General features: G+C 36.8%; 5 protein-coding genes across 9 annotated transcripts in view; 3 read left to right on the forward strand and 2 right to left on the reverse strand.

The window, feature by feature from the left end:
- LOC306881156 (GTP-binding protein 4-like) lies at nucleotides 1–10,712 on the forward strand. The gene is made up of 16 exons (XM_079435080.1): nucleotides 1–132; nucleotides 796–966; nucleotides 1,054–1,157; nucleotides 1,297–1,433; nucleotides 4,790–4,890; nucleotides 4,981–5,073; nucleotides 5,166–5,357; nucleotides 5,449–5,514; nucleotides 6,804–6,893; nucleotides 7,032–7,142; nucleotides 7,259–7,388; nucleotides 7,467–7,567; nucleotides 7,763–7,960; nucleotides 9,271–9,336; nucleotides 9,478–9,612; nucleotides 10,263–10,712. Exons 1-16 carry the CDS (start codon nucleotides 85–87, stop codon nucleotides 10,413–10,415), a joined length of 1,896 nt encoding a protein of 631 aa, XP_079291206.1. The 5' UTR covers nucleotides 1–84; the 3' UTR covers nucleotides 10,416–10,712.
- Nucleotides 9,553–27,223, reverse strand: LOC306881164 (transmembrane protein 71). 4 transcript variants are annotated; one of them, XM_079435092.1, is made up of 11 exons: nucleotides 27,138–27,223; nucleotides 24,736–24,786; nucleotides 24,600–24,648; nucleotides 24,261–24,470; nucleotides 23,632–23,822; nucleotides 23,348–23,533; nucleotides 23,187–23,253; nucleotides 22,843–22,901; nucleotides 22,401–22,450; nucleotides 22,265–22,284; nucleotides 9,553–9,660 (listed from the first exon to the last, which is right to left on the reverse strand). In XM_079435092.1, the coding sequence occupies exons 2-11, from the start codon at nucleotides 24,764–24,766 to the stop codon at nucleotides 9,654–9,656; spliced, it is 870 nt and encodes a 289-aa protein (XP_079291218.1). In that variant the 5' UTR covers nucleotides 24,767–24,786; nucleotides 27,138–27,223; the 3' UTR covers nucleotides 9,553–9,653. The 4 variants fall into 4 exon arrangements, 3 of the variants coding, with proteins under 3 accessions (XP_079291218.1, XP_079291219.1, XP_079291220.1); XM_079435093.1 differs by lacking the exon at nucleotides 9,553–9,660 and having other exon boundaries at nucleotides 19,448–22,284; nucleotides 27,051–27,144; XM_079435094.1 differs by lacking the exons at nucleotides 9,553–9,660; nucleotides 27,138–27,223 and adding an exon at nucleotides 27,034–27,088 and having other exon boundaries at nucleotides 19,448–22,284.
- On the forward strand, nucleotides 11,020–14,444 carry LOC306881159 (uncharacterized protein). Its single transcript, XM_079435087.1, has 3 exons — nucleotides 11,020–11,548; nucleotides 11,622–11,700; nucleotides 12,975–14,444. Exons 1-3 carry the CDS (start codon nucleotides 11,225–11,227, stop codon nucleotides 13,793–13,795), a joined length of 1,224 nt encoding a protein of 407 aa, XP_079291213.1. The 5' UTR covers nucleotides 11,020–11,224; the 3' UTR covers nucleotides 13,796–14,444.
- Nucleotides 17,258–19,431, forward strand: LOC306881165 (uncharacterized protein). The gene is made up of 7 exons (XM_079435095.1): nucleotides 17,258–17,462; nucleotides 17,880–18,019; nucleotides 18,388–18,461; nucleotides 18,659–18,766; nucleotides 18,976–19,074; nucleotides 19,183–19,221; nucleotides 19,305–19,431. Exons 1-6 carry the CDS (start codon nucleotides 17,337–17,339, stop codon nucleotides 19,209–19,211), a joined length of 576 nt encoding a protein of 191 aa, XP_079291221.1. The 5' UTR covers nucleotides 17,258–17,336; the 3' UTR covers nucleotides 19,212–19,221; nucleotides 19,305–19,431.
- LOC306881158 (intraflagellar transport protein 57 homolog) overlaps nucleotides 27,143–27,274 on the reverse strand; it is a 4,513-nt gene continuing 4,381 nt past the window's right edge. Inside the window, exon 12 of one of the 2 annotated variants that reach the window (XM_079435085.1) lies at nucleotides 27,143–27,223. The gene's annotated coding sequence lies outside the window, so the exon portion shown is untranslated. The remainder of the gene's footprint in view (nucleotides 27,224–27,274) is intronic. The other variant, XM_079435084.1, reaches the window with a different exon arrangement.

The following is a 27,274-nucleotide window of genomic DNA, read 5'->3' on the forward strand; positions in this document are numbered from 1 at the left end:
GTACCACGTGTGTCGCTCTTCATGCGTCCGCTGCGTGTTTCGTCCCTTCCGTGTGCTCTGTAGAGAGTCGCGTGTGCTGCGATCATGGCTCTGTACAACTTTAAAAAGATTATGGTGGTTCCCACCGCTAAGGTAGGAAAATAACGGCGTTTTAACGACGTACTCACATATTCAGGGTTAATTGTTATAAAATGTATTGTTGGTGTTGGCGTTAATAACGGACATTGACAGTATGTTGCTCGTATTGTAACGCGCGGTGTTGAGCCATTTAACTTTTAATATATTGTAATTTTATTTACTGTCAACATGGTTTTACTGGCGTCATATGTTAAAATGAAGAACGTGTGGTAGTGGGGTTTGAGCAGCTGTAGAGGCATGAAATGTATTAATGCGGTTATGGTCTTTGGTTAAATTAATTTTATATCATTGTACCAGGATACCCATTAACATGGAAAACCTTGAAATTTAATAGTATTTCTCTTCCATTCCTGGAAAACGCAGATATAAGGGAAATTCAGAATTTTTCCTATTTGTATTTCACTGTCTAAGATTGATATGTAAGTGCAGTCTTTGTAAAAATAAATAAATAATAATATTGTGTGTTATATAATTACTATATAAAATCCTTAAGTAGTCATTAATGCTTAAAATCACAGAAAAGTCATGGGATGTCAATATTTGTGGGAACCCTGGTGTCTCTGTATAGGAACCTGAAGCTTTTTTATTATTAAAAAGTAATAATAAAGCAAGTGTAAACTAGCATAACTGTTTATTTGTTTGATTTTCTCCCTGTAGGATTTCATAGATCTGACTTTATCCAAAACCCAGCGAAAAACTCCCACTGTGGTACACAAACACTATCAGATCCACCGAATTAGACATTTCTATATGCGCAAAGTCAAATTCACCCAGCAGAACTACCATGATCGACTGTCACAGATCCTCACCGACTTTCCCAAATTGGACGTAAGTATCAGAAACTATATGCAAGGGTCATATATGATAGTAATCCTTTGTTTGGTAGATGAATGACTAACTATGTGTGTGTTTCAGGATATTCACCCCTTCTATGCTGATCTGATGAATGTGCTGTATGATAAAGATCATTATAAACTGGCTTTGGGTCAGATCAACATCGCCAAGAACCTTATTGACAAGTGAGTCTGTTGTATTTATTAACATCATGCACATTACTTTTTAACGTTAATTTGTGGTTGATTTAATTAAATATGTTGTCTCATTTGGGTATTTGCAGTTCATTTCACTGAGTGAAACTGTGTGTCTGTGCATTTGTAGTGTTGCAAAAGATTATGTGCGGCTGATGAAATATGGAGACTCGCTGTACCGCTGCAAGCAGCTGAAACGGGCCGCACTGGGGCGCATGTGCACCATCTTAAAGCGACAGAAACAGAGTTTGGAGTATTTAGAACAAGGTACAAACACATACACACATCTACAGATACTTTCCAAAATAACAGACGGTTTTCTGGTAAACTGAAGCACAGACTTTGGCCAGATTATTTCATACAGATGCTGAATCATTGAATTTGAATGCATATACTCTGTTGTAACATTTGGAGGTCTTTAAGAATTTTTAAATATCTTTGAAAGAATCTATTATGTTCACAAAGACTGCATTTATTTTGAATTCATTTATTTATGTTGAGGGAAAAAAACAGTAATATGGTGATATGTTACATGTTAAAATAATTATTTTAAAATGTAATTTATTCTTATAATGGAAAAGCTGTTGTTCTGCAGCCATTAATCCTGTGTCACATGATCCTTCAGATCATTTTGCTGCTTAAGAAACCGTATTAATGTTGAAAACAGCTGTGATGCTTAATATACAGTATCTCACAGAAGTGAGTACACCCCTCACATTTTTGTAAATATTTTATTATATTTTTTCATGTGACAACACTGAAGAAATGACACTTTGCTACAATGTAAAGTAGTGAGTGTACAGCTTGTATAACAGTGTAAATTTGCTGTCCCCTCAAAATAACTCAGCACACAGCCATTAATGTCTAAACCGCTGGCCACAAAAGTGAGGACACCACTAAGTAAAAATGTCCAAATTGGGCCCAAAGTGTCAATATTTTTTGTGGCCACCATTATTTTCCAGCACTGCTTTAACCCTCTTGGGCATGGAGTTCACCAGAGCTTCACAGGTTGCCACTGGGGTCCTCTTCCACTCATTTCATGACGACATCACGGAGCTGGTGGATGTTAGAGACCTTGCGCTCCTCCACCTTCCATTTGACGATGCCCCACAGATGCTCAATAAGGTTTAGGTCTGGAGACATGCTTGGCCAGTCCATCACCTTTACCCTCAGCTTATTTAGCTAGGCAGTGGTCATCATGGAGGGTCGTTATCATGTTGGAATACTGCCCTGCGGCCCAGTCTCTGCTTCAGTATGTCACAGTACATGTTGGCATTCATGGTTCCCTCAATGAACTGTAGCTCCCCAGTGCCAGCAGCACTCATGCAGCCCCAGACAATGACACTCCCACCACCATGCTTGACTGTAGGCAAGACACAGTTGTCTTTGTACTCCTCACCTGGTTGCCGCCACACACTGTTGACACCATCTGAACCAAAGTTTATCTTGGTCTCATCAGACCACAGGACATGGTTCCGGTAATCCATGTCCTTAGTCTGCTTGTCTTCAGCAAACTGTTTACGGGCAGCAATGCTGGCAGCACTCATGCGTCTATTTCCCAAACACAACCTCTGGATATGACGCTAAGCACATGCACTCAACTTCTTTGGTTGACCATGGCGAGGCCTGTTCTGAGTGGAACCTGTCCTGTTAAACCGCTGTATGGTCTTGGCCACCGTGCTGCAGCTCAGTTTCAGGGTCTTGGCAATCTTCTTATAGCCTACGCCATCTTTATGTAGAGCAGGGGTGTCCAAACTACGGCCCGCTATCACTCCTGTGGCGGCCCGCGAGGGATTTAAAAAAAAATTATACAAATCTGCAGAGGTGGGCAAACTATGGGCGTTTTCATCCAGCCCGTGAGGCAGTTGTTCCAATATGCAATATCAGTAAAATCCAATAGATGGCGCTATAGTGCAGTGTATAACCCCTGATTTACACCATCACGCCGATCCAGCGCACCACCGGAGCTGATCGCGGCCACTCCAGTCATTCCGCGGCACGTTTCAGAAGCGGCTCTCCGCGCGGCTTCGCCAAAGATCTAGCGAACACTAGCGCCTAGTCTATTTTTGACGGACGCCGCGTTCAAGCCGCACAGAAAATACAAAATAAAAGGTCAAAATAGCTATATACACTACAAAACTGGTAAAAATGTGAAAGTGTTCATTTGTTATGAAAATTGCCTTGTATTGGAACTGTTTTAAAAATACTTTCCAGTATCGAAACAAATGCCAGTGTTATCCTCCTCACGGGTGCTGTAATTTTGTGGGAAAACATGGAAATAATTTGTTTTATTTTGGAAAGATATGATTTGTTCTTCTGTTTTCCACACACATTTTTATGAAAATGGATATAGGCTACTGTTTTTCTGGATTATAAATAGCATTTTTTTCATCTGAAACGTGTTGCGATTTCCAAGGCGATTTTATGTAAAGCCATCAAGGTCAAGTGCAAAGCGCGCACATTAGGATTGGTGATGAATGAGAAAAGGCAAGTGAGTTTGTTTTGAATTTGTATTGTGCATTTTCCAGCAACCATGCCGCTCGTTTCACTTTAAATATTTAGGCTGGGCGTTTATAATATATGTTTATGGTGGATGCCACTATAATTTGTGTTTGTTTTTTACTTATGTTTTCCCTCTATTTTTCTATCCTGAGCACTGTTAAATTTACAGGATTTTTTGTGGAGTGTAAGGAAAATAAATACATGTTTCTAATGTTTGATAACGTTTCGTTTACTTTACGTTATTTCTGAATGAAATGATAAAATGTGTCTTATACATAGACTTGTACACCAATGCAACTTATCTGTGTGTCATAAAGTGCTCATAAAAATAGATAGAGATGGTACAAGAATAGAACTGCCATGTATGTACAAGTATACATGGTACAGTAGTGATTGAGTGTCAAACTTGTAACACTAATGAGTCACATGACACCGGGGAGAGAAAATGGCTAATTGGGCCCAATTTGGACATTTTCACTTAGGGGTGTACTCACTTTTGTGGCCGGCGGTTTAGACTTTAAAGGCTGTGTGTTGAGTTATTTTGAGGGGACAGCAAATTTATAGTGTACAGCTTGTAGTTATACAAGCTGTACACTCACTACTTTACATTGTAGCAAAGTGTCATTTCTTCAGTGTTGTCACATGAAAAGATATAATAAAATATTTACTAAAATGTGAGGGGTGTACTCACTTCTGTGAGATACTGTATATAATATATATATATTTGTTTTTGCAAATTCTTTACTGTTGATACTTTTTTTTTTTGTGAACAATTTTATTTATTTTTATTTAAAAGGCAAACTGTACATGAAAAGAAACCAAAAAAAAAATAACGCATGAATACAAAAACAACAATGGACTGCATGATTGTACGAGGAGCAAACAACTGAAGCAGAAACAACAGAATTATCAGTTAGGATCAGGGAGAATTACTTTTCATAAAGGGATGTACAGGCAATTCTGTCAGCATTATCTCCATTTCTGTCTAATTACTGTTGATACTTTTGAAGGAATATTTGGCTTCACTGATCCAAGCATAAATGTAAAACAAAAATAAGCACTAACTCTTTTACTTCTGATGCACATTTGTGCATAGTAAATGCCTATTTATTTTATTGCAGTGCGGCAGCATCTGTCCCGTTTACCCACTATTGACCCAAACACCAGAACCCTCCTGCTGTGTGGTTACCCCAACGTTGGCAAGTCCAGCTTTATCAACAAGGTTTGTTTGTGAATGTGAATGTAGGTTAAATGTCAAGTGTGTGTGTGTGCTGATTTTAATATTAGGTTTTAACGGAGTATGTGTGTACAGGTGACCCGTGCTGATGTCGAGGTCCAGCCATACGCCTTCACTACCAAATCTTTGTTTGTGGGTCATATGGATTACAAATACCTGCGCTGGCAGGTGAGTGTTAGAAAAATGCATGGTTTCACTGCACTGATTTAACATTTTATGAATATATTAAAAATGTTCCGATTACGGCTGTGTTTTTGTAGGTGGTTGATACCCCTGGTATTTTGGATCATCCTCTTGAAGAAAGGAATACCATAGAAATGCAGGCCATCACGGCTCTGGCTCACCTGCGTTCTGCTGTCCTCTATGTCATGGATGTGTCAGAGCAGTGCGGACACACGCTCTCACAACAACTAGAGCTCTTCAACAATATTCGGCCGCTGTTTGCCAACAAGGTACGCACGCATATAAAGATGTAAACTTAAATGCAGTAAAACATAGTTTTATTGTGCTGAAATATTGCAGTGATGATTATTTGTGATGCAGCCGTTGATCGTGATGGCCAATAAGAGTGACGTGAGGAAGATCAGTGAACTCTCAGAGGAGAATCAGGTAACTGAGATTCTAAATCATTCAAAAATGTTGAAAAAACGTCCTAAAAAAGGGTCTTCAAAGTTGTGTTCTGGGCCATTATGCTTTGGCACAGTATCTGTCAAACAAACTAAAACCGAAAGCACAATATGTCTAAATCTCTTCAAGTCTGTTTTCGCTGTGCATTTTAAAGCGAAGCGCACACATTGTTCAAGCGATCAGCTCATGGTCCTGTGTTTTCCGCGCCTCAGAACAGCTCCGTTCACAGTGAATGAATGCAGTGAACTAGCTTTATTTTCGCAGCAGGTGATTATAGCATTTCACTAGATTTGCAGTAAGATGCGTTTTTGTAAGCCTGTTTTCACTGAAGCTGAGTTTTCCTTCAAAATAAAAGCTCTACTGCCGTGTCCATCAAAATAAAAGCTTAAAAGTGCAGTAGCCTAGGAATTGCTGACAGCTAGTGGCTATAATAATATACCTATGAAATATTCATTTTCATTTATTTTACAGTGCAATTGTTTTTACAATAAATGGCTATTACTGTCAATGTTGTTTTTTTATTATTATTAGTTTTTTTTGGTTTCCTAAAACACCAGTGTGAATGTAAAAATTTTACTTTAAAATGTACAATTATTTGTTTTTTCAATTCTTCATTAGTCCTTTTTTTTTTATATCACAATAAATATCGTATCGTGGACTTCATATTGCGTTATCGTATCATGAGATTTTGAAAGACATTTATATTGTCATAAAATATCTATTATTAAGATTTATTAAATAATCCTGAAAAACGTCATGATTGCCACAAAAACTATTAAGCAGCACAACTTATTTCAACATTGATAAGAAGAAATGTTTCTTAAGCAGCAAATCAGCATATTAGAATGATTTCTAACGGATCATGTGACACTGAAGACTGGGGTAATGGATGCAAAGTAAAAAAAAATTGTAATAAAATTATTTTTTAGTGTTTTTGCTCCAACAAACTCTTGGTCAGCATAACAGAATTCTTTCAAACACATTTTTTTATGGTGATTTTTTTCTTTTATGAACTTTGTTGTCAAGATTCACCTTTTGTGTTTCACAGACAAAATAACAGCACAAATTTCAGTTTCAGTGTATATTCAGTTTTCTAATCAACCGTTTCGTTTCAAAAGATCTTCCTAGCTTCCTAATGTTACTGTTTCAACAATTAAGATATATGTTAGATTTAATTTAAAACAGTTTAGAGGATAAGAAAAGAGAATGACATAGCTGCAACTAGTTGAGACTTTTTGCAGTAACACTGAAACTTAGCTCTGTGTGTCTAGAAAATCTTTGCGGATCTCACTGCTGAGGGGATCACAGTGATTGAGACCAGCTCTCTGACGGAAGAGGGAGTGATGCAGGTGAAAGCTGAGGTAAGATCACAACCAATCACCATGAACCTGCTCACTGAAATCAGCCTCTTTGTTTCATGTACCAATTTAGAGAGGAAGAGAGCATTGAAGGCTGGTGTAGATTGGTGGTTTAAATGATTTATGACTGTTTGTTTACAGGCATGTGATCGGCTGTTGGCTCACCGTGTGGACACGAAGATGAAAACCAAGAAGGTCCATGATGTTTTAAACAGACTTCATCTGGCGGTGCCTACCAAGAGAGATCAAAAGGTACATGGTCTTTGCACTTCTTAGACCAGTGTCCGCTTGATCATAAGTGTATTTCTTTGGTAATGCTTCCTGCAAACATAGTGCGTTTGTAAACTGTTTTGATTTGATTTGTGCAGGAAAGGCCTCCGTTTATTCCTGAGGTGGCTCTGCTCCGTAGGAAGGCGATGGAGACGGATGCTCCCAAACGCAGACTGGAGAGAGACCTGGAGGTTGAGCTGGGAGACGATTACACACTGGATCTACAGAGTAAGATAGAAACACACACATACACGTACACAAATATACACTCCAGACATGTCTAAAAATATTGTCCTGTGTGTTCAGAATACTGGGACTTGATGAATCCAGAAGAAAAGCAAGATAAGATTCCTGAGATTTGGGAGGGTCACAATATTGCTGACTACATTGACCCGGAAATCATGAAGGTATGAAACAAATGCCTTGATTTGAATCTTTTTAAGGACTGTAACCACTGATATCAAGTGCCTCCTGAAATTCAGATTAGTGGTTACTCGTATGGATTTTTGATGACAAAATTGACCTTTGGTGGCCTCAGTAGTGAATATTCTGCATGTTTCAGATGACATGCTCTGAATTTCTGTTCTATCTCTCATTCTCAGAGGCTGGAGGATTTGGAGCGGGAAGAGGAACTGCGTGAGAAGGCCGGAGAGTATGACTCTGAGGAGGAGAGTGAGGATGAAGAGATGCAGGAGATCCGGCAGCTCGCCAGTCAGATTCGTGAGAAACGGAAGTTGAAGATTCTCGCGTCCAAAGAGAAAGACACACAGGGACCCAGAATTCCCCGCACGGCCAAGAAGGTCAGTTTTTCTGTCCAGCAGTTTTATTTTTGTATGTGTTTAAATTAGGGCTGGGTGATAAATCGTTAACGATAATTATTGCAATATAACTTTCTTTGATAAAACGTTATTAAGAGTTCGATAAAATGTTTATGCGGCAGAAGCGGAACGAAACTGTGCTAAAGGCGCCACACGCACTGTTTAACCGTGTGGTTAAAATTTCAAACGGCAGCACGGCACGAGCTCACTAGAACAGATGCGTTTACTCGCTGATGAGTCTGGGTCACGCAAGCACTAAACAGCGCTGTGAGATCCAGTGTGAAATCAGCGATGGACACAAATGACTCGATTTAAACTAGTTTAAAGCCAGATGAAACGGTGCTGACAAACATTGTGTGCAATGATACAGACAGAAGGCTTTCAATCCACACATCGCCATCATTTACCATGGATTTACTGTAGTAGCTGCACCATGGTATTGTGTCAGAAATGAGGGATATTTTATATTTAATTTTATTATAGGACTAGTGGAATATAGTTATAGTATTTTTTTTTATTTGTGATTTAAGCTATAGCATGTGTGCATTTATTCTAACTGTTTCTAGGCGACTGTTTTTCATACAATTACCTAAATTATTATTATCATTAATATTATCAGGCAATACAAACCTGGTTCTTAATTTGAAACAATATCGCTCATTAGAACATGCAGAAACTAAGAAATACATTTTTCTGTTAAGTTCAGGAAAATTAATGGCCTGGTTTCTACAACTTTCACATTGGAGCAAAAATCTGGCTTTAAACTTGAAAGAAATAAAGATTTGACATGTTTCGTAATAATGATCGATATCGACTGATATGAATAATCGTGATAATTGTTTTGACCATATCACCCAGCCCTAGTTTAAATGATAGCAAGTAGTTTTATATCAGATATTACTTACATATTATAGGTAAAGTATGTAGTTAAGATTAATCACTTTAATAAAATATATATATATTAAAGTTTGGTAACACTATTATACAGTGACCTTGTAACACATTGCATGTATTTATGTAAATACAGTAAAGTATGCATGATTAAACACAACTAACCCTAAGCCAAACCCTATTCCTAACCCTATAAAATCAGGGCATGTTTTTAATTAATGTTACTCAGTACCTTAATTTATAATTACTCTGCAACAAGGATACCTTATAATAAAGTGACCAAGAGTTTCTAATATTTGGAATATTTGTTGTTCAACATCCTATTAGATCCCATTTTTGTCAGTTTTTTTTTAGTTAGCTGGTTAAAGATGGATTGATTTGATTGGTATATGTGGATGCAGGTGGAAAGAGCGATTCTGGAGAAGGAGATGGCTGATCTGGGTTTGGACATGACCGATAAAGATGAAGTAAGAACCTGCATAAATAAAGCTTTTTCATTAGTCATAACCCTCTTGGTAACACGCTTGATTTTATGTGCCATGTGGTCATGGCGATCAATTTCTGTATACATATCTGAGCATGCTTGTGTTCACCTTATGTCCCTCTAGAGCCACTATGCTCGGAGATCTCGCTCTCTGGTTCGAAAGAGGAAGAGGGAAGTCTCTGCACCACCAACGTCACGCACTCGCAGTCAGAGTGCCTCCAGACCACCAAGGGACCAATCGGGAGTCAGAGATGCCAAGGTAGTGCCTACATTACCTGAAGCGTAATCTTCTTTAACAAATCAAATTCTGAAATCAATATTACAGATAGTATTATAAATCTGATGGATATAAATATTAATTTTCTTGACAAATATGAAATTAAATGATGAAAGATAGTCACTCATATAGCAGGTTATAGAGATTTTACATTAAGGTTCCCTTTTTAAATGGTTCATAAATGTTTATTAATGACTAATAGCTCATTTACAGTGTATTATAAATAATTGATAGACAGTTATAACTGCATGGTGACTTTAATACAATACCTGCCAAATAGCGAGCCATTTTTAACTCGTTAAAATGCTTAAATTGTTATTCAGATGTATTTCACTTAGTCCAAATAAATCAGCAATCTGGTTTTATTATAGTCAGACTGAAGGGTGTTGTATTTGTAGCTTTCTCATTAATTTATTAAGCATTTATAACGAGTTAAAAATGGTTTTCTATTTGGCAGGTATTGCATTATATCACCCTTTTATTCAGGTGCTATTCAGTTATAACTTTATACATTAATGTATTTGTAAAAGAGCTATTGGTTATTAATGAATAAAGGGAATCTTAATGTAAAGTTTTACAAAGATTTTCATAGAGAGATTTGTTTATTGGACTGTCTGTCTTATTTCTCCCAGATGTTGAAGAAGGTAAAGACCATGATGAAGAGCTCACAGAAGGAGATGAACAGGGAGGGAAGGAAGGGTGAATCTGATCGACACGTGTTTGATGAAAAACCTAAGCATCTCTTTTCTGGGAAGAGGAAATCTGGTAGCACCAGCCGCAGATAAATGCAGCCTTATTCACATTCGTCTGTCTTACGTACTCATACTTGTCCTTATGCCATAATTAATAAATATTTGTTATATTCTGTACTTTTAAGAGTTCTTTCTGATACAGATGATAATACACCTGTAAACATGAAAGAATTAGTTATTGAAATGTGTTAATCACATCATTCAAAATGTCTGATATGATGCAGAATAATGAAATGTACAGGATCATGATTTTGAACTCTTCATCACTTAACAAATGATCTGGAGCTATTATCTGCAGTGGGAGTCAAATAAACCACCCAAAGTATTGAACCTGAAATTCGTATGAAATTCTTTATTAACTTTGAGTCACATTAGTCTGTCTTTCTGTGTGGGATGGGGTGTTCAGAACCTTCCGGTGTACTTGGGTAAAGATTTCTGTATTTTTATTTCAAATCTATTTAAGCAAATTGCATGAGTGCAACGTTACTGTATATCACAACTGCTGTAATTGAATTGTGTATAATGTACATATATTGTCCTTGTGACCTGTGAATTCGATTATCAGGCATTTTATTGCTAATAATTATATTGAAGTTTTAACATTACAAAAGTAGTCCACAGAGACTTTTATTTTGACACAACATCTGAGCGAAGCCCCCCGGAAACGACATCAGCCTCCACTAGCAACAGTGTCAGCGTTTACACCGTTTCAGACCGAAAATCAAAACATCGCAGAACAGTCTTATTTCACGGACAACGAACGCAGTAATCGCCGTACTCTAAACTCGTACTGCAACGTTCACGGGACCTACAGGCGGCCCTGACGCAGAGGAGCGCGAAGGATGGCGAATTACCGGGCGTTTCACACCCAGCTCGCGACCATCATGGAGACGCTGACTCGCGCGGCGGTGGCAGAGATCTGCGAGCTCGTAGACGACGGCTACGCAGTTTTACACATCGAGATCTCGCGCCACCAGAAAGAGAACAAGGAGCTCCGACGGAAACTTCAGCTCATAGAGTCCATCGTTGCGGCGCGGGGGTACAGCGACGAGAAAACCGCGGCGCGAGATGGTCGGTGTGATGGTAACGTGAGCACTCGCGAGTCGCTGGTGGGCAGAAAAACGCTCGGAGGCGGAGAATCCACCAGCCGGGCTACAATGGCAGAGGTTAGAGGTTTTATAGTGGAAGTAAAAATATATGTGCAAAAGCAATTATTATCTGTTGTGTTTCGGATTCCAGATGCGTGAGTTTCGTGAGGAGGGAGATTTGATCCAGATGCAGATCAAAGAGGAAGGTCTCGAGCAGCCGCCGCTGGGAGGTGAGGCGGGTCACTCCTGTTATGCATCACCACTCAAACTCGCTAATAAAATAAATAAATAACGTGCTTGTGGTGTAATTCAAGGAAATGTCTTTTTTTAAATGCTTGACCGGATTTTATGGCAAAGCTCACAACTTCAGTAAAATGCAAATAAATGTCACGGTTCGCACAAGGAATGGATTATAAGACGATTCATAATTTATACTTACTTACTTACTTTACTTTTGTCATTTAGCAGACGCTTTTGTCCAAAGCGACTTACAAATAAGAAAAAGTAACTAAAACTAAAAAGTTACAACTCTATAAATACTATCTACCCACATATTTAAGAAAATAAAGAAATTAAATAAAATTAACACATGCATATAACAACAACAATTCAATAATAAACATATCAATGAAAAAATTAAATAAAAAGCTACTACTATCCCTTGCCGGTGTCCCTGCCCGGTGGAGTCGCACGGTAGAGTCGATGGTCTTTACACTCTTTACTTTTTTACTTTTGTCATTTAGCAGACGCTTTTGTCCAAAGCGACTTACAAATAAGAAAAAGTAACTAAAACTAAAAAGTTACAACTCTATAAATACTATCTACCCACATATTTAAGAAAATAAAGAAATTAAATAAAATTGACACATGCCTATAACAACATTTCAATAATAAACATATCAATGAAAAAATTAAATAAAAAGCGATAATACTATCCCTTGCCGGTGTCCCTGCCCGGTGGAGTCGCACGGTAGAGTCGATGGTCTTTACACTCTTTACTTTTTTACTTTTGTGATTTAGCAGACGCTTTTGTCCAAATTCTGTACTTCAATTCTTAACAATTTTCATGCTATTTTTCTTTTATTAATTATGAAACAACCTAAATTTCAGCTATAAAGCAGCTCTTCAGAATACAATAGTGCCATTATTCAGGTCCATGTTGATTCAATTTAGTTCAATGAGTCAATGTGTCAGTTCATGAATTATGAAATGACGTCAGATCCGACTGTAAGATGTATCTGGGCAGAAGACAATGGTGGCATTATTCAGTTTAAGTCAGTTGAGTGTTGATTCAATTCAGTTCGATAGAAGTGTAGATGCTGCAGACTTCATCAATTATGAAACAACTTCAGTTTCCCTATAAAGCAGCTCTGCCGAAGACAGTAGTGTTATTGTTCAGCTCAGTTCAGGTTTTTATATACTTCCTTGCTCATAATTAATGCTTCCATTTTTGCAACTTTTACAGTAAGATTAAATATTGTTCATACTGTGTGTTTCTCAACAGATGATGATGACGATGAGGATGAAGGTGAAAGTGTTTCTGCAGTAACTCATGACTCTCCGAAACCAGATGTTGCCGAACTCTCGGGTCAGGAATCTCACACACTCTCACACTCCCCTGACCATGACACACACTCTCACACACTCACGTTTGCAGACACACACTCCGGTGCTGATGAGTCCCAGCACTCCAGCGTCGACTTGACTGCTTCAGATAATGCTTCTTTCTCCCTCGCACAAACCTCGTTAGATACTTGTGCTTCCCAAGTCCCTCGAGTGTTTCAGGAAGATTTGTGCATGAAGGCTGATATGGATCCGGTATCCGATTGGGCCACACACTCTGTCCGTAACACGCTCACACACTTGCAGAGCTCTCCACAGAGGATTGGTGGGTCAGATTCTCTCGTATCCCATAATTCTCCCTTGTTCGCCGCACAGCGGCTCGTTGCTCTGGGTAACGTCTCAGGGCTGGGTCTCTATGGCCGCTTGGGCGCTTTACGGACAGGTGGAGCCGGCAAGCGACACTTCATCTGCGCGATCTGCGGGAAGACTTTCACCACGTCGCAGAGTTTGGACACACACATGCGCATTCACACTGGAGAACGGCCGTACCGCTGTGAACAGTGCGGGAAGCGTTTCACGCAGTCTGGACACCTCACGGCTCACCAGACTGTCCACACCGGAGAAAGACCGTACGAATGCACCCGATGTAGGAAACGGTTCGCAGGGAAACAGTACCTCCGCATACACACCAAGAAACACCACCCTGACTTGCACGCACTTTCCCATATACAGACTCACACACAGCAGGACACACTACCCTGAAAGATACACAGGCTCACAAAAGAGAATGCAGGACACCATTTTTTATGTTTGTTTACTATATATTATATTTTATATACTCTGTTGTCTCTGCTCTTCTTACAACCACCAAGAAGAGTTTCAAATAAGACGTTTCAAGTGTATTTTTGCAGTGTTCAGGCACTTATTTTAACAGGTTATTTTGCAAAAACTAAAGCAGTGAAATGCATTATGTATACATACTGCAGGGAGACCATATGAAAGCCAACATTAGAAAGCTGGCGTGAGCACATTCAGACTCCGATACCTTCAACATGAAATACTCCGTTTCACCTGAATAGCAAATGTACATAAAATGTACAGGATAATGTGTTGTTTGAAGAGTTCGTTATGATCTAAATTAGATATAATTATAGATTATACATTTATATTTGCAGCTAGTCACTGGATTTGTCTGTTGTATTTAATAGAAATAAACGGTTAATTGAACAATTTTGTGCCTCAGTGTCTTTTATTTGTAACTTTAATGGAGAGTTACTGATGTTGTAGATGTGTTGGAAGAGAAATATAAATTGTGTAATATGATCGTATACTATTGTGACGTTACTGTGAGGGAAAATCAGCTTCACTAATCAACAAATGAGAATTTTATTGGAAATAAACACTGCATATGAACAAAGGAGAAAAAATTAGATTCATTAGTTTAGTCCACTTCACCCAATGCATACAAAACCTGGGGCCTCATTTATAAAGCGTGCGTACGCACAGATTTGATCTGATCTTTTAAGCTGTTCTTGCAGCTCGCTGTTCTAAATTATGATTAAGATAGAGATTATAAACATACTTTGTTGATCTTTTATGTTAATAACATTAGGAGTCGTTTGCAAGGCAGAGAGCTGAAACCATTCAGTTGCATGCAAGTTCAAGATCACTTGCGATTCATAGATTTCACATCTGAAAGAGACGGGTACGCACGTCTTCTGTTTATTATATGAATCACACGTGTTCGAGAGATGATCGTAAAAACTAATTTAGGATGGTTTCTGCGCAACATTTTATAAATGAGGCCCCTGGTTCTGTCTTTGAGACATAGCCTAGTTGGCTACTCAGTGGCTCGTAATAAAATGTCCAGTAAACCCGACAAATAATTAAACAGATTAAGATTTTAGTCATCTTGTAAAAATAACCCCATACATACATCATAATTTCAAAATACAGCTTCAGGAAACTTTGAAATATTTATGAATCTTTTGATTCAAATCAGTTGTTAAACAGGTTAAAGGGATAGTTCACCCAAAAATGAAAATTCTGTCAATAATTACTCACCCTCATGTTGTTCCAAACTCATAAGACCGCCCTTAATCTTCGGAAAACAAATTAAGATGTTTTTGATGAAATCTGAGAGCTCTCAGGCCCTCTATAGACAGCAAGGGTCCTTACAAGGTCAAGAAACATAGCAAGGAGATCGGTAAAAATAATCCATGTGACATCAGGGTTTCAACAGTAATTTTATTAATCTACGAGAATACTCGAAAAAATGACTTTATTCAAATTCATCTCCTCCATGTGACCCTAGCGCGGGGTTCCTCAAATCTTACGCTGGAGGGCCAATCTGCTGCAGAGTTTAGCTCCAACCCTGATCAAACTCACCTACCTGTGATTTTCTAATGATCTTTCTTGAAGACTCTGATTAGCAGCTCAGGTGTGTTTGATTAGGGTTAGAGCTAAACTCTGCAGGAGTGGGCCAGATTTGAGGATCCCTGCTCTAGCGCTTTTTTTTTGGAGAATATCCTCTGAACGCAAACAGTGTATGCTCTTCTGTGTCAGCTGCCTGCGCCACATGGATACTTGTTTTTGCTCAAATCAAAGTGTACGTACAAAGTAGAAAATGTATCCGTGTGGCATCTTAATTTGTTTTCCGAAGATGAACGGAGGTCTTACAGGTTTGGAACAACATGAGGGTGAGAAATTAATGACAGCATTTTCATTTTTGGGTGGACTAACCCTTGTACTCAGTCACATGATAAAGCAAACAAGCTTTGTTGCGTCATACTGTTTCAAAACATGTTTCAAACATTTCAAAATGGTTTGTGAACCTATGAGTTCAGTTTAGTGTTTTGTTTTTTTTAATTATTATTAATACTCATGCTTATAATACAAAAATGACAGTGACGTTTGAATGCTTGCTTGCCAAGCCCTCCCTAAAAAAAACAAGCACTGCACACTTACAATATACAGTGCTTCTAGAGGGAGCCCACCCACACACGCTTCTGATTGGCTGAGCTGTGATATTTGATTAATCTTGTCGCATGTAGTTAGGACACGGTGTTACAGTACATCTATTTATTGTGTGTTTGGGTTGAAGAATTCTTTAGTTCAGGGGGTTTTAGACAACACAGACCCTAATTAGTTATTTTTATACAATTGTACTGCTTTTATTTTTCCCCCTAAATTTATTTATTTGCCATTTTCAAAATTAATTTAATTTTCAATCAATTTTAATTTAGGATATTTTTAATATATATAATTAATTTTATTATTTAATATTTTTCTAATAATTTATTTTTAAGTTTAAATTTTTATTAAAAAAATTTTTTCTCTAATCATTTCCACAGACACCCTAGCAGTCCCTTGTGGCCCTTGCTTTTAGGTTTATTTATTTATTTATTTATTCATATAATTTTTTAATTAAAACAATGACTCTAGATCAGTAAAAAAAAAACACTGTAATGCATTTAGATTAAGTATAGGATCACCTCCCCCAGCTTCAAACATTATGACAGTTTATTTTAAATGAGATGTGGCCCCAAAACATTGGCTTGCTTATTCATAGCGTGATTTGTCCAGTCTGTCTTATCAACTTAAATATGCAAGTAACAACCTTAACACTGGCTTTACAAATGTAGTATCCAGCAATGTATGAATTTTGTCAAACATGAAACAAGAAAAAACAACACTATATTACACTTAGTTAAGAATTACCCTGGACTCATAATTTTAAGTCCATTATGCTTCTACTAAGCATTCATTGAAGAAAGAGTTAACTCTTCACGCATACAGTAACTACACTGTATGTGACACTGCACAAAGTGTATCTGCACAGCACATATTTGATCTATGAATCAGAGAGCTCCATTTCCTGTCTTTTTTTTTTTAATCTCATTACGGTCTAGGAGAAACAGTAAGTGATCTCCTCTGATATTTCTTTCCTGTGAGTTCTGTGCACTTTTTTCTTTAACCATCAAGACTTGTGAGATATTGTCAAGACCAAACCACATTGTCATATTGTCCTCCATTTGTATGGTTTTGCATGTATTTTTCTGCAGGGTGCGTGGGTAGAGAGAGTGGTCCAGGACAAGGCCAAGCGTATTGGGGTGTATTTGCACATTGCCCTAACAAACACACCATTAACCATTATCAGATTATCTAACAAACAGAAAAAGGCTAACAAATCAGGGTGAAAGTCCCCCTGAGCACTGTATTAAAGCATTTCTGTCAAAGCATCGGTCACTTAGAAGACAGCAGCATTTGTTGTATAATCACAGGCGATCTCATTGTTGCAGCCATGCTTATGAGCACATTATGGGGTGTTGCGAGCTCACTAATGAGCCTGTTTTACTCTGGGATGCAGGTCATGGTGCCATGTCTTCCTCCAGCTCCTCTCTCTACTGCTGTTATTAATACTGATGCGGTAAGAGGCTAAGATCTTATTTTATGTGTGTGTGTGTGATATATATGATAAATGTTGTTTTTCTCACAGGACAGGTTTCCAGATCTTCTGTAAATTAACTGATATACAAATCTGAGGTCTCTCCAGCTTTAAAAATGTTTAGTGACTATTTGCTCATAAGGTGCTATTAATTATGTTTACTTGGTATTGAACCCATGACCTTAATGTTGCGAGTGACATGAACACTGCAGCACTGTAATGTCAACTAGTCTTTGTTTTGTGGAAGAGTCCAGAGTTTTTCGTAAAAAATATAGATCTTTGTGCTGAATTTCACTCATGAACTCATAAAAATATTTATTAAAGTGGCTAATTAGTTATAAGAAATATTTTCATCCGTTATGTTATATTATATATATATTTTATATTCTTCCTGTGCAGTATATGGGATCTTGGTATTTTGTGGCAGCAGCTGCATGGGAAGAAGATGATCTTAAGTCCTTCAAGACCACCGACAGCTCTATTCTTCACATTCAGAAAGATGCTAACGACACCCTGATGGTGACTGAAATCACTCGCGTGTGAGTGGAAAACTGCACGTACGCACACACACACGTTTGTTTTTGTGAATTGTGGGGACATATTCCATAGTCGTAATGGTTTTTTATACTGTACAAACCGTATTTTCTATCGCAACCCTACCCCTTACAGGAAACTGTGCATTTTTACTTTCTCATAAAAACTCATTCTGTATGATTTATAAGCCTTTTGAAATATGGGACATGGGGAAATGTCCACATAAATCACCTTTTCCTTGTAATACCTATGTCATACCCATGTCATTATACAAATTTGTGTCCTCATATGATACACACACACACACACGACTGTTCTGTTATTTACAATATGTGAGGTTTTCTTGCATATCAAATCTTTTTGTTTCTCACAGTGGAGATCAGTGTCAGAAAAATACTTGGAACTACTTTGCTTGGTCTGTGACGGACCCATTCCTCTTCAGAACCGGTAGGAACTGATGTACAGTCTGAAACGCAGTATTTCAACACTGTCTATCCATGTTTTACACTATATTATGGTTAATATCAAGCAATATTCTTCCACGAGATCCATTAATAATCTTATTCATTATTATTTTAGTTGTTATTATTTCAAAAGATAAATGATTTCATTTCATTTTTTAAATGTATCACTGTGGTGAGCAGATTTCGACACTATTGCCCTGATCTGGGATGGCAAGCTCATAAACTGCCCTTCATGCATCATAATACTGTTTGTGGATGAAGACGAGGAAGCCAGTGCTATGCTGTTTGGTCAGTATCATATTTAATCATTGTATTCTTTCACCTACATGATCAGTGCAACATGTTAAACTGGACAGCAATGAAAACATTAAATTCAGTGTGAACCCTGCCCTGATCATCTCGAATACTGTATATGTGCTGCATGTAAAGTCACCACTGCAAAGTGATTGTTACACAACACACTTTAATTCATAATGTCTGTCTGTCTTCCATTGCAGCTCGTACTGAAAACACGGCAGATGAAGTGATACAGGAGTTTAAGTCAAAAATGGAGTGCGTTTATATGGAAGACTTCTTAAAGGCACCTCTGAAAAATGGTTTGTGTCTGACGCATTTGATTCTTGATTAACTTAAAAACTGGCAAATATGATGTGTGAATGTAATTCCATAGTTTATTTAAAACGTTATCATATCATTTATTTTAGGTTATTGTAAACTTGACGAGGCTGCTTAAAACACAGCTGGTAAGTGCAAACACTGTGCTTCTAAACTGTTTATTCTGAAAATGACATTTTTTAATACTTGGCATAATTTCTCACTCCTAAAGGTCACGAGGAGATGCAGAGATCTTCACGCTGAAAATCTACAATAAATTACTGAACTGATGGAAATTAGGATTCACTGTTCTTGGATAAGTGACTGAATGATTAAATAAGATAAATACTTCAATAAAACAGCTTATTTTATGAGTTTGTGACTAATAAAACATACGAAGCACTACTTTGTATTAATATCATTATAATGTCCTATAGTGTCATGAAACATGTCTGAGATGGTGAATACAGATATCTCACAGCTACAGGCTCAGAGGCCCAGAAGAGAATAATGAAATCGATTAAATGTTAGAAGAAATTAAAAAAATAATCGGAAGCCCTAATATCTCTTCCTGATACCATTACATGAGATTTGAAAATTAATTGTGTTAATAAATAGACCAATTTGAATAATATTTAGAGCAAATTTGTCAAAATGTGTAAATTCAGTCCATAAGTCAATACAGGCCCATTACGTTAATCACATTAGCAAGAGAACAAGCAATCAATTGCGGTGATTTAATCCAGTATGAATTTTAATAACAATATTAAAGAATATCTGGCTAAACGAGAATGTGTTTGATTAAAGCAAAAATCTAAAACTATTATATTTATATATAAAACTTTATTATTGAAAATGGACAATACAGGGTTTTTTTCAAAATACACTAAACTATTAACCTTATAAAACACATCTGTTTGAAGGGCTATCACTCCTTTAATCCGTTCTAACATGGCAAATTATGTTTGTTTCCTTTTAAGATTATATTTCACATTTTACTTTCACATGCAGTGGAATACTAAAGGTTTTTACTATTTACAGTAATCTTTAGCTCTCTTGTGACAGATTGTTTAATGCAGTTACAGGTTCACTGCAGTCATCAAAGCTTAAAGGCAGCTCTCCCTAGGGTAATAATTTCATATTTTCTATAATAATTAGCCTCGCTGAAATCTTTAACAGATTACTGATCAGTGAACACATGAGTCCCGTTTAGTAACAAACTGAAGATGTGCTTTTTGCACTTCAATTTTAATTTTACAACATGCTGTGGCATTAACATTGCATCAATCATAATATGTCAATGATTTAAAACAATCATATTGGAATCATCTTGCCTTTGAACTCTGTAGCCAGTGACTTATTAATTATATAATCTGAAAAACATTAATAAATAAAAACACTTTCTTTTCTATATTTTTTTTTATCCCATTTCTGATGGGATATAATGGACTAATTGCTTATATGCCTCATCTAACTGATTGTTGTATTAACAATAATTATTATTATAAATATAGCTGCAAGCAGCAATTACAGGACCAGGCACAGCGACACAAATATTACATAAATGTTTTGTAAATCTGATTGGGCATAGCATTCCTGATGAGGATTTAAGGACAAGCACTTTAATGTCCATAGATAGAATTACTTATAAACTTTGCGTCGTCAGCCCCTTAATATTATATTATCATGTACTGTTGTGCTGAGAAACAGCTTAAATCCTTTCAGCATCCTTACCTTTCAACATTCTGTGCTTGGCCCCTCATAATTTCTACAGAACACTTAAAATATAAAAAGTAAATATTGACTTTTTTTAAGCAATATTCCTTCTTGTTTCATTGCTCATGGACACTACAAAAACATTTATAATAAACACAGAAGACAATACACTTCATATAAACACATTAGATATCTGTTGGCTAAGAAATATGCATTTGAATAATTCACTTATTCACCTTGGCTTGGTCTCAAACATGTTTGATTTCAGATTTTTAGGCTTAAACCTCTAAAACTGAAATGCTCCTACTTTAAACACTTCATCTTATCCTTTTCTTTTCTTTTGTTTCCTCATGAATGACTTTGCTCTTCAAAACTGAGCTGCCTTTTAAAAACTCCACTGTGTCCTACAACATTTGACTCTTTGCATTAAAAGAAATTGGCCATTCCCTTCAGAGGATACAGTTGCACTTAATGCATTTTGGTCATGTTGTAACAGACATTGCTTTCTACTCACAGTTTATTTAGTTTAACTTTCTGTGAGAGCAGTTGCCTTGTGTGAACGTGACAAAATTATACACTTATTATACAGTATATTGAGAACATGTTCTCCTTTGGCAGGACTAATTCCCTGCAAACAGGGTTTAATTTTTCTTAAGTGCCTGTGAAATAAGAGCTTTAAATCCTATTTTAAGTGCGATGCTTTTATAATAAATCTAATTATTGCGCTTCTGATAGCAGCACTTTGTGCTTAAAATTTCAGCATTCTTAAATCACACAGCACGGATATGTGACTTGAACCCTGGCACATGGCGATACCACTCCTCCTGTTTCGTACAGCAAAGGCACTTGACAAATATGAGGCATTTGTGCAAAGCTAAACTGGCACTTCTTTTGCTACAACTTCTCAAAAGTTAAAGATTTCCTTCAAAGTCATAATAATATTATATTAAACTACGTTTTGCAGTAAATATTTTTTTGAATCTTTTAATCTGACTAGACAAGCTGGGCAAAAACATAATGCCCTGGTCACCATGTTGAAGAGCCTAACCAAGCCAAGCTGATGCATTTACAAACACCACTGACAACTTTCACCTCTATGCTTTGCATCGCCACTGACTCAAAGAATCCCTCATAATGCAATCCAGTCTTTCATTTAGGAACATTAATCAAATTCTTAAACATTTACTGAGTTATCATTCTTCACTGATACGTCCATCTATTTAAAAAATGCATGCCAATCTTAGCATGTAAAATCTCCTGTGACAGTCATCTGCCATCACTGGTTCCAACACTCTCACTCTTCAGTAATTATTATATTCAGAACTCTTTAGCTGATCAGTGAAAACACCACTACAAAAACTGATCTATAACTAATTTTTTAACGCTGATGCAGGATGTGTCCACACACTCACTTCCTCCACCTCCTCAGGACAGACTTCACACAAATGTGTTTATGTGTGTATGGCTCCTCCTCACTCGTTTCTGGAGGTGATGTCCTGAAGAAGAGACACAATATGGATGTTAAATTCTTTATTTAGAGTCCCATTTTGGTCTGCATACAGAAACTTCATAAAGTCAGGAGTCTATTATAAATCTGTGCTCAGATTCTCACCTCAGTCTTTGCTCTCCTCCAGCACACTGCAGTTCCAGGTTTAGACATACCTGAGAGAGACAGAGAGGATGATTTACAATATTTGACTCATAAATAGTAGGGAAGTTAGGTTTATAAAATAAACCTAAATCCGCCCACCCTAAATCTAATTGCTTTATGGGAGTGTTTTCCTATAATGTTGTTTAACGAGGATACTGCTCAAGAAATCAATTAATATTATATAATATAATATATATATAAAACATATAATATATGTGTGTGTGTGTGTTATTTTATTATGCACAATTCATTGGAGCAATTTATTTAACACAATAAATAAATCTTTGTAACTTTTAAAATATAATAACTTTTCAGTTTCTTTTACCTAACACCTGATTCTGAACCAACTCACTTTTATCAATCAAATGTGGATGAATAGAATTTACTTGATTTGTTTACTCACATATAGATGAAAGCAGAACCATGAACGCCACTGCTGCAGAAACACCTCCCAGCAGCCACCTATGAGGATTATGATGTTATTAATCAATGAGAAGAAAAGCTCTGCTCAGTTTCACAACAAATGAGCCAAACAGACAGAAATCTCACTGGCTGTGTCCGAAATCACATACTCTCTAAGTATGTACTTCTTTTGAATGAGTAACTATTTTGTAAGAAAAAGTTTTTTATTCTTTTATTGCATGGCAGAAACAGGCTTCCATAGTTTTTTGACTACTATATTGTAGGGAAGTATGCAATTTCAGATACAGCCTTTCTCTCACACATGCACACACACATTTTCATTACCCAGAGGAGATGGCAATGCAGAGGCACAAAGTTAGGATGAAGAGAAGGACTTTCAAGAGCACAGTTTCTGAAATAAACAAAGGACATTAAAATAGTTTCTATTTTTCCATATTAATCAAAAACTCATAGTAGGCAAGGAGCTTTCCTTCGCCCTTTCTCACCTGATGTCTTGCTGGACGAGCTATAACTATTGAGGTGACACATGGATGGGGGAGGAACATCCAGGAGGCCGCTCACTGATTGGCTGAATGGTTCATGGGCGGAGCATGACTCACATGGAGGCTCCTCCTCTTCTAGCTGAGTCTGAGGGGGCATTTTATCAGTGGAGGAAACAGGATCTGTGGGATCTATAAAGAAACAAACATCTTCACAAAAACTGAACAGGCAAATATTTTAAGCTAGGTGTTTCAAAGATGTTGAATTCCAAAACTATAAGCCTTCCAACCATAGGTGAAGCTGATTGGTGTGTTTGTCTCATAGCTGTTGTCCAACTCGTCCCACGATGATGACTGGAGGGGAGTGATGGGGTCAGATCTTCTGAATACACTTCCGTCCAGCCAGGATTGGCACGAATGGCTTACGTCACTAAGAAGACTTGCCAGTGACCTTTTCGCCCGTCGCTTTCGTCTGAATATGCTGATAAGCATACACACACAAAAAGGGTTTATTATTATGTCAGATTTAAAGTTGCTTTTTAACCCTGAGAGACATTCATGGCATATTCTTTTTTGCACCATTATAAATCTCTTTACGAAGGAATTGGTTATAACAACCATTTTATATAGGCAAAATTTGCATAGAGGTATAATTTGGAAAAATATTGGATAATTGCAACTCTGGGCATTTAGGGTTGCAAAATCTCACCACTATTATTTGTTTGTGAATTCACAACACAAATATATTTGAAAAATAATATATTTCAACCAGTAAAAATACAGTCCTGAAAGGTTTAAACCATTTAAATACTATAAGAAATATTCATATCAAAGCCTATTTTTAATATAAAGTGTATAGCACAGCTGGAATGAAATGCTCATGCACACACACAACAACAAACACTGTAATAAATCTCACCGGACAAGATTCTCTTTGTATGAGACGCTGGTGTGCGAGGGAGTCAGGGTGACGTTACCCTCGTCATCTGTGGTAAAACTGTCCTCTGTCAGAACATAATAACCACTGGCTAGTAGGCGGGGGCTTCGGCGGCACGAGCACACAGACCCTGTCAGCGGATTGGTAGAGAAACACTCGAAGGAGGAGTCAGAGATGTGGGAAACGTCAAGACTGAAAGAGAGAAACAGCATTAATGTACACATATTTTTTACAGATGCACAAACAAGCACTATACATTTACTTAAAGAAAATTAAAAGCTTTTAAATATATGTTGCTGCTGTTTGTCTACATTCCTGTACCTGTGACAAATATATTCAGCCTCCTGCCTCCTGGTCTTAACCGGAGAACCTATAACAAACATCAGGTCAGTCTTATCAAAGAATGTGTGCACAAGAGGAAGAATGGGAGTGTGACATGATATGAAGGCATACATACTTGTAACCGCTCCTTTAAAGAAGAAAGACATGGCTCACGTTGCTGTTAAACCTGCAATAATAAACACAAAATAACATTCTGCTCAAAAATAGTAGGTAGTACATAATTTAGCAAATGTGTATAGCTCATGGGAAACAATTTTTGAACTATTTCTATTATTTCGTTTCTTTCTTCACATTGATTTTCTTGAATAATTCCTTGCACCAAATTAAGGATAAAATAAAAAAGATAAAATAAAAGCTAAATAAACAGAAATGATGATATACTGATATCGGTATAAACCAGTAATGATGAATGTACATAATCTACAAGTGTGAATTTCTCATGTGCAACATTAATTAATAAATAATTCCTTGATTCACATCAAGGTCATGCAACAATAAAAACAAATTAAACTAAGATAAAATTAAAGCAAAAATAAACACACACACACACACACACACACACACACACACACACATACACACACATACACATATATAAACCAGCAATAAATGGAGATTGTAAAGAATAAAAAAGACTGGCAATGATACAATATCGGTAACATAAGATCATTTGCATTCTGGCAGCAGGGCCAAATTATCAATATTCACAGATCCATGATTTTTCATTGAAGATTTTTTTTTAATAGAGAACCATTAATGAAAAACGATGCAAAAAATAGAACTATACAATTTAATTTTAAATCCTTAAAATGATCTCTGTTGAAGTCTTAAACAGACTTAAATTTTTCTAAAGAAAAAAATGGAAATATTCCAAAAATAAAAAAATGGTTAGATTTAAACATGCAATATAGATGAAAAATAAAGCTAAATTAAAAAGGATTCTACACTTACAAATGGAAATGGAATTACAGGCATTCTTTTGTGCAATAAATTTCTAAAGAAATTAGGTCAAATGAGAGAAAAGAGTAGTATTCGATTTTTTTCCCTGATAATATTTATATAAAATAGAGCAAATGTTCACAAATAAATGTATTTCATGAAATAAAATGAATCATTTAATGAAAAATGGGGAGAGGTGTCTGACAGAATGTAAAGGGAGCAGGATGGGGGGGGGGGTTTAGGAAGCCATGATGATCCAAATGGGGATGATGCTGGCAAAGTAGGTGGAGACCACATACTATACTTCCTGTTAACCACTTCCTGGCTGTAAATAAACTGATTGGGTGAACAGAGTGTTGTGCATGTATGTGTGTGGCAGCTGCTATCAGAGAAGCAAAGGAGACTAACGGCAAAGAATGAGGGAGTACAATAACACATGCCCCCCCCCCACACACATACAAAGCAGCTCATTTATTTTTCTTAAAATTTAGTGATCACATGACAAACTTCTGCAACTTCTGCTTGTGTTTGAACAGAAAGTCCCCAAAACCATCACTCATTTCCTGTAGTCTCTGTGAGCTAGACACACAAAATAACTTTAACTTTAAGAAAAACATTTTTAGCATAACTAAAAGTTGCAAATATATAAAATAAGGAAAACAAAGCATAATGTTGATATTGTAGCAGAGCATAAGTGAAATGAGTAGCTTGCAATATCACAGATCATTACAGAAATGTGTCAACCACAAAACCACACACATACATAAACTGAGCTCAAAATGTAAATAATGTATTCTATTGGCAATTATTATTTAATAATTTATCTATTTCTGTTACTTTCATTCTTGTGTACTGGCTTATGAGAAATTGTGATTTAACCAATATATGGGTGAAAATGAAAAAATATACATTCCGCAGCATATTGTACATATCTGCAAAAGCTGTTATTAATTCTTTAATAATAAAACAAAATAATTATATTATTACTGATTGATGATGCAATGTCTGTTTCTCAGCTCATTTAGTGGTTTTATGTTTTCTAAGCTTTATCTGTTTGTTTTCAGTTCTTAAAAAATATCTTTGGTCTACTCTGTAGTTTTTATTAATAAATAAAATAGTCTACCTTACAGTCTATGGTCTACCATTAATTTGACTTATTTATAATAATAATAATAATATTTTAAAGGGGATATCAGAATAATTTATCTTATTTTACTCAGAATAAATATTTTTGTGATATTTACACGAAATCTGGCGTCCTCGTTGTTTTCATTCTGAGATGCAACGCTCCTCGAGTTTTTGTTGCGCGGCCAGAAGCAGATACGAGATGCGCGAGAAACATTCACTCACATATCCAGCTATGAGTTTATACAGTATGTGATAATCGTGCAGTGTAATAAATCTAAAATCCCACATTGTATAAAGAGAACATAGGTTATAAAGTGATTACGGCGAAGCGTAATGTGATACTAACATCCGGTTTCCTCTCACTACATTCTTTAGCGCTCTCTGCTCTGCATCTACTGTGCAAAACATATGAAACTACAAAGATTCAGAAACGAGAGAAAAACAACTTACGTAAACCGGGGAGAATGTGGATAACGGTGCGGATCATGTCTGTCCGCTTATCTACAAACACTGACATGCATGAAAAACCACGCCTTCTGAGAGAGAGAGAGAGAGAGAGAGAGAGTGCACTGTTCAAAACAAAACGT

Source organism: Barbus barbus, assembly GCF_936440315.1.
Source record: "Barbus barbus genome assembly, chromosome: 15".
Lineage (NCBI taxonomy): Eukaryota > Metazoa > Chordata > Actinopteri > Cypriniformes > Cyprinidae > Barbus > Barbus barbus.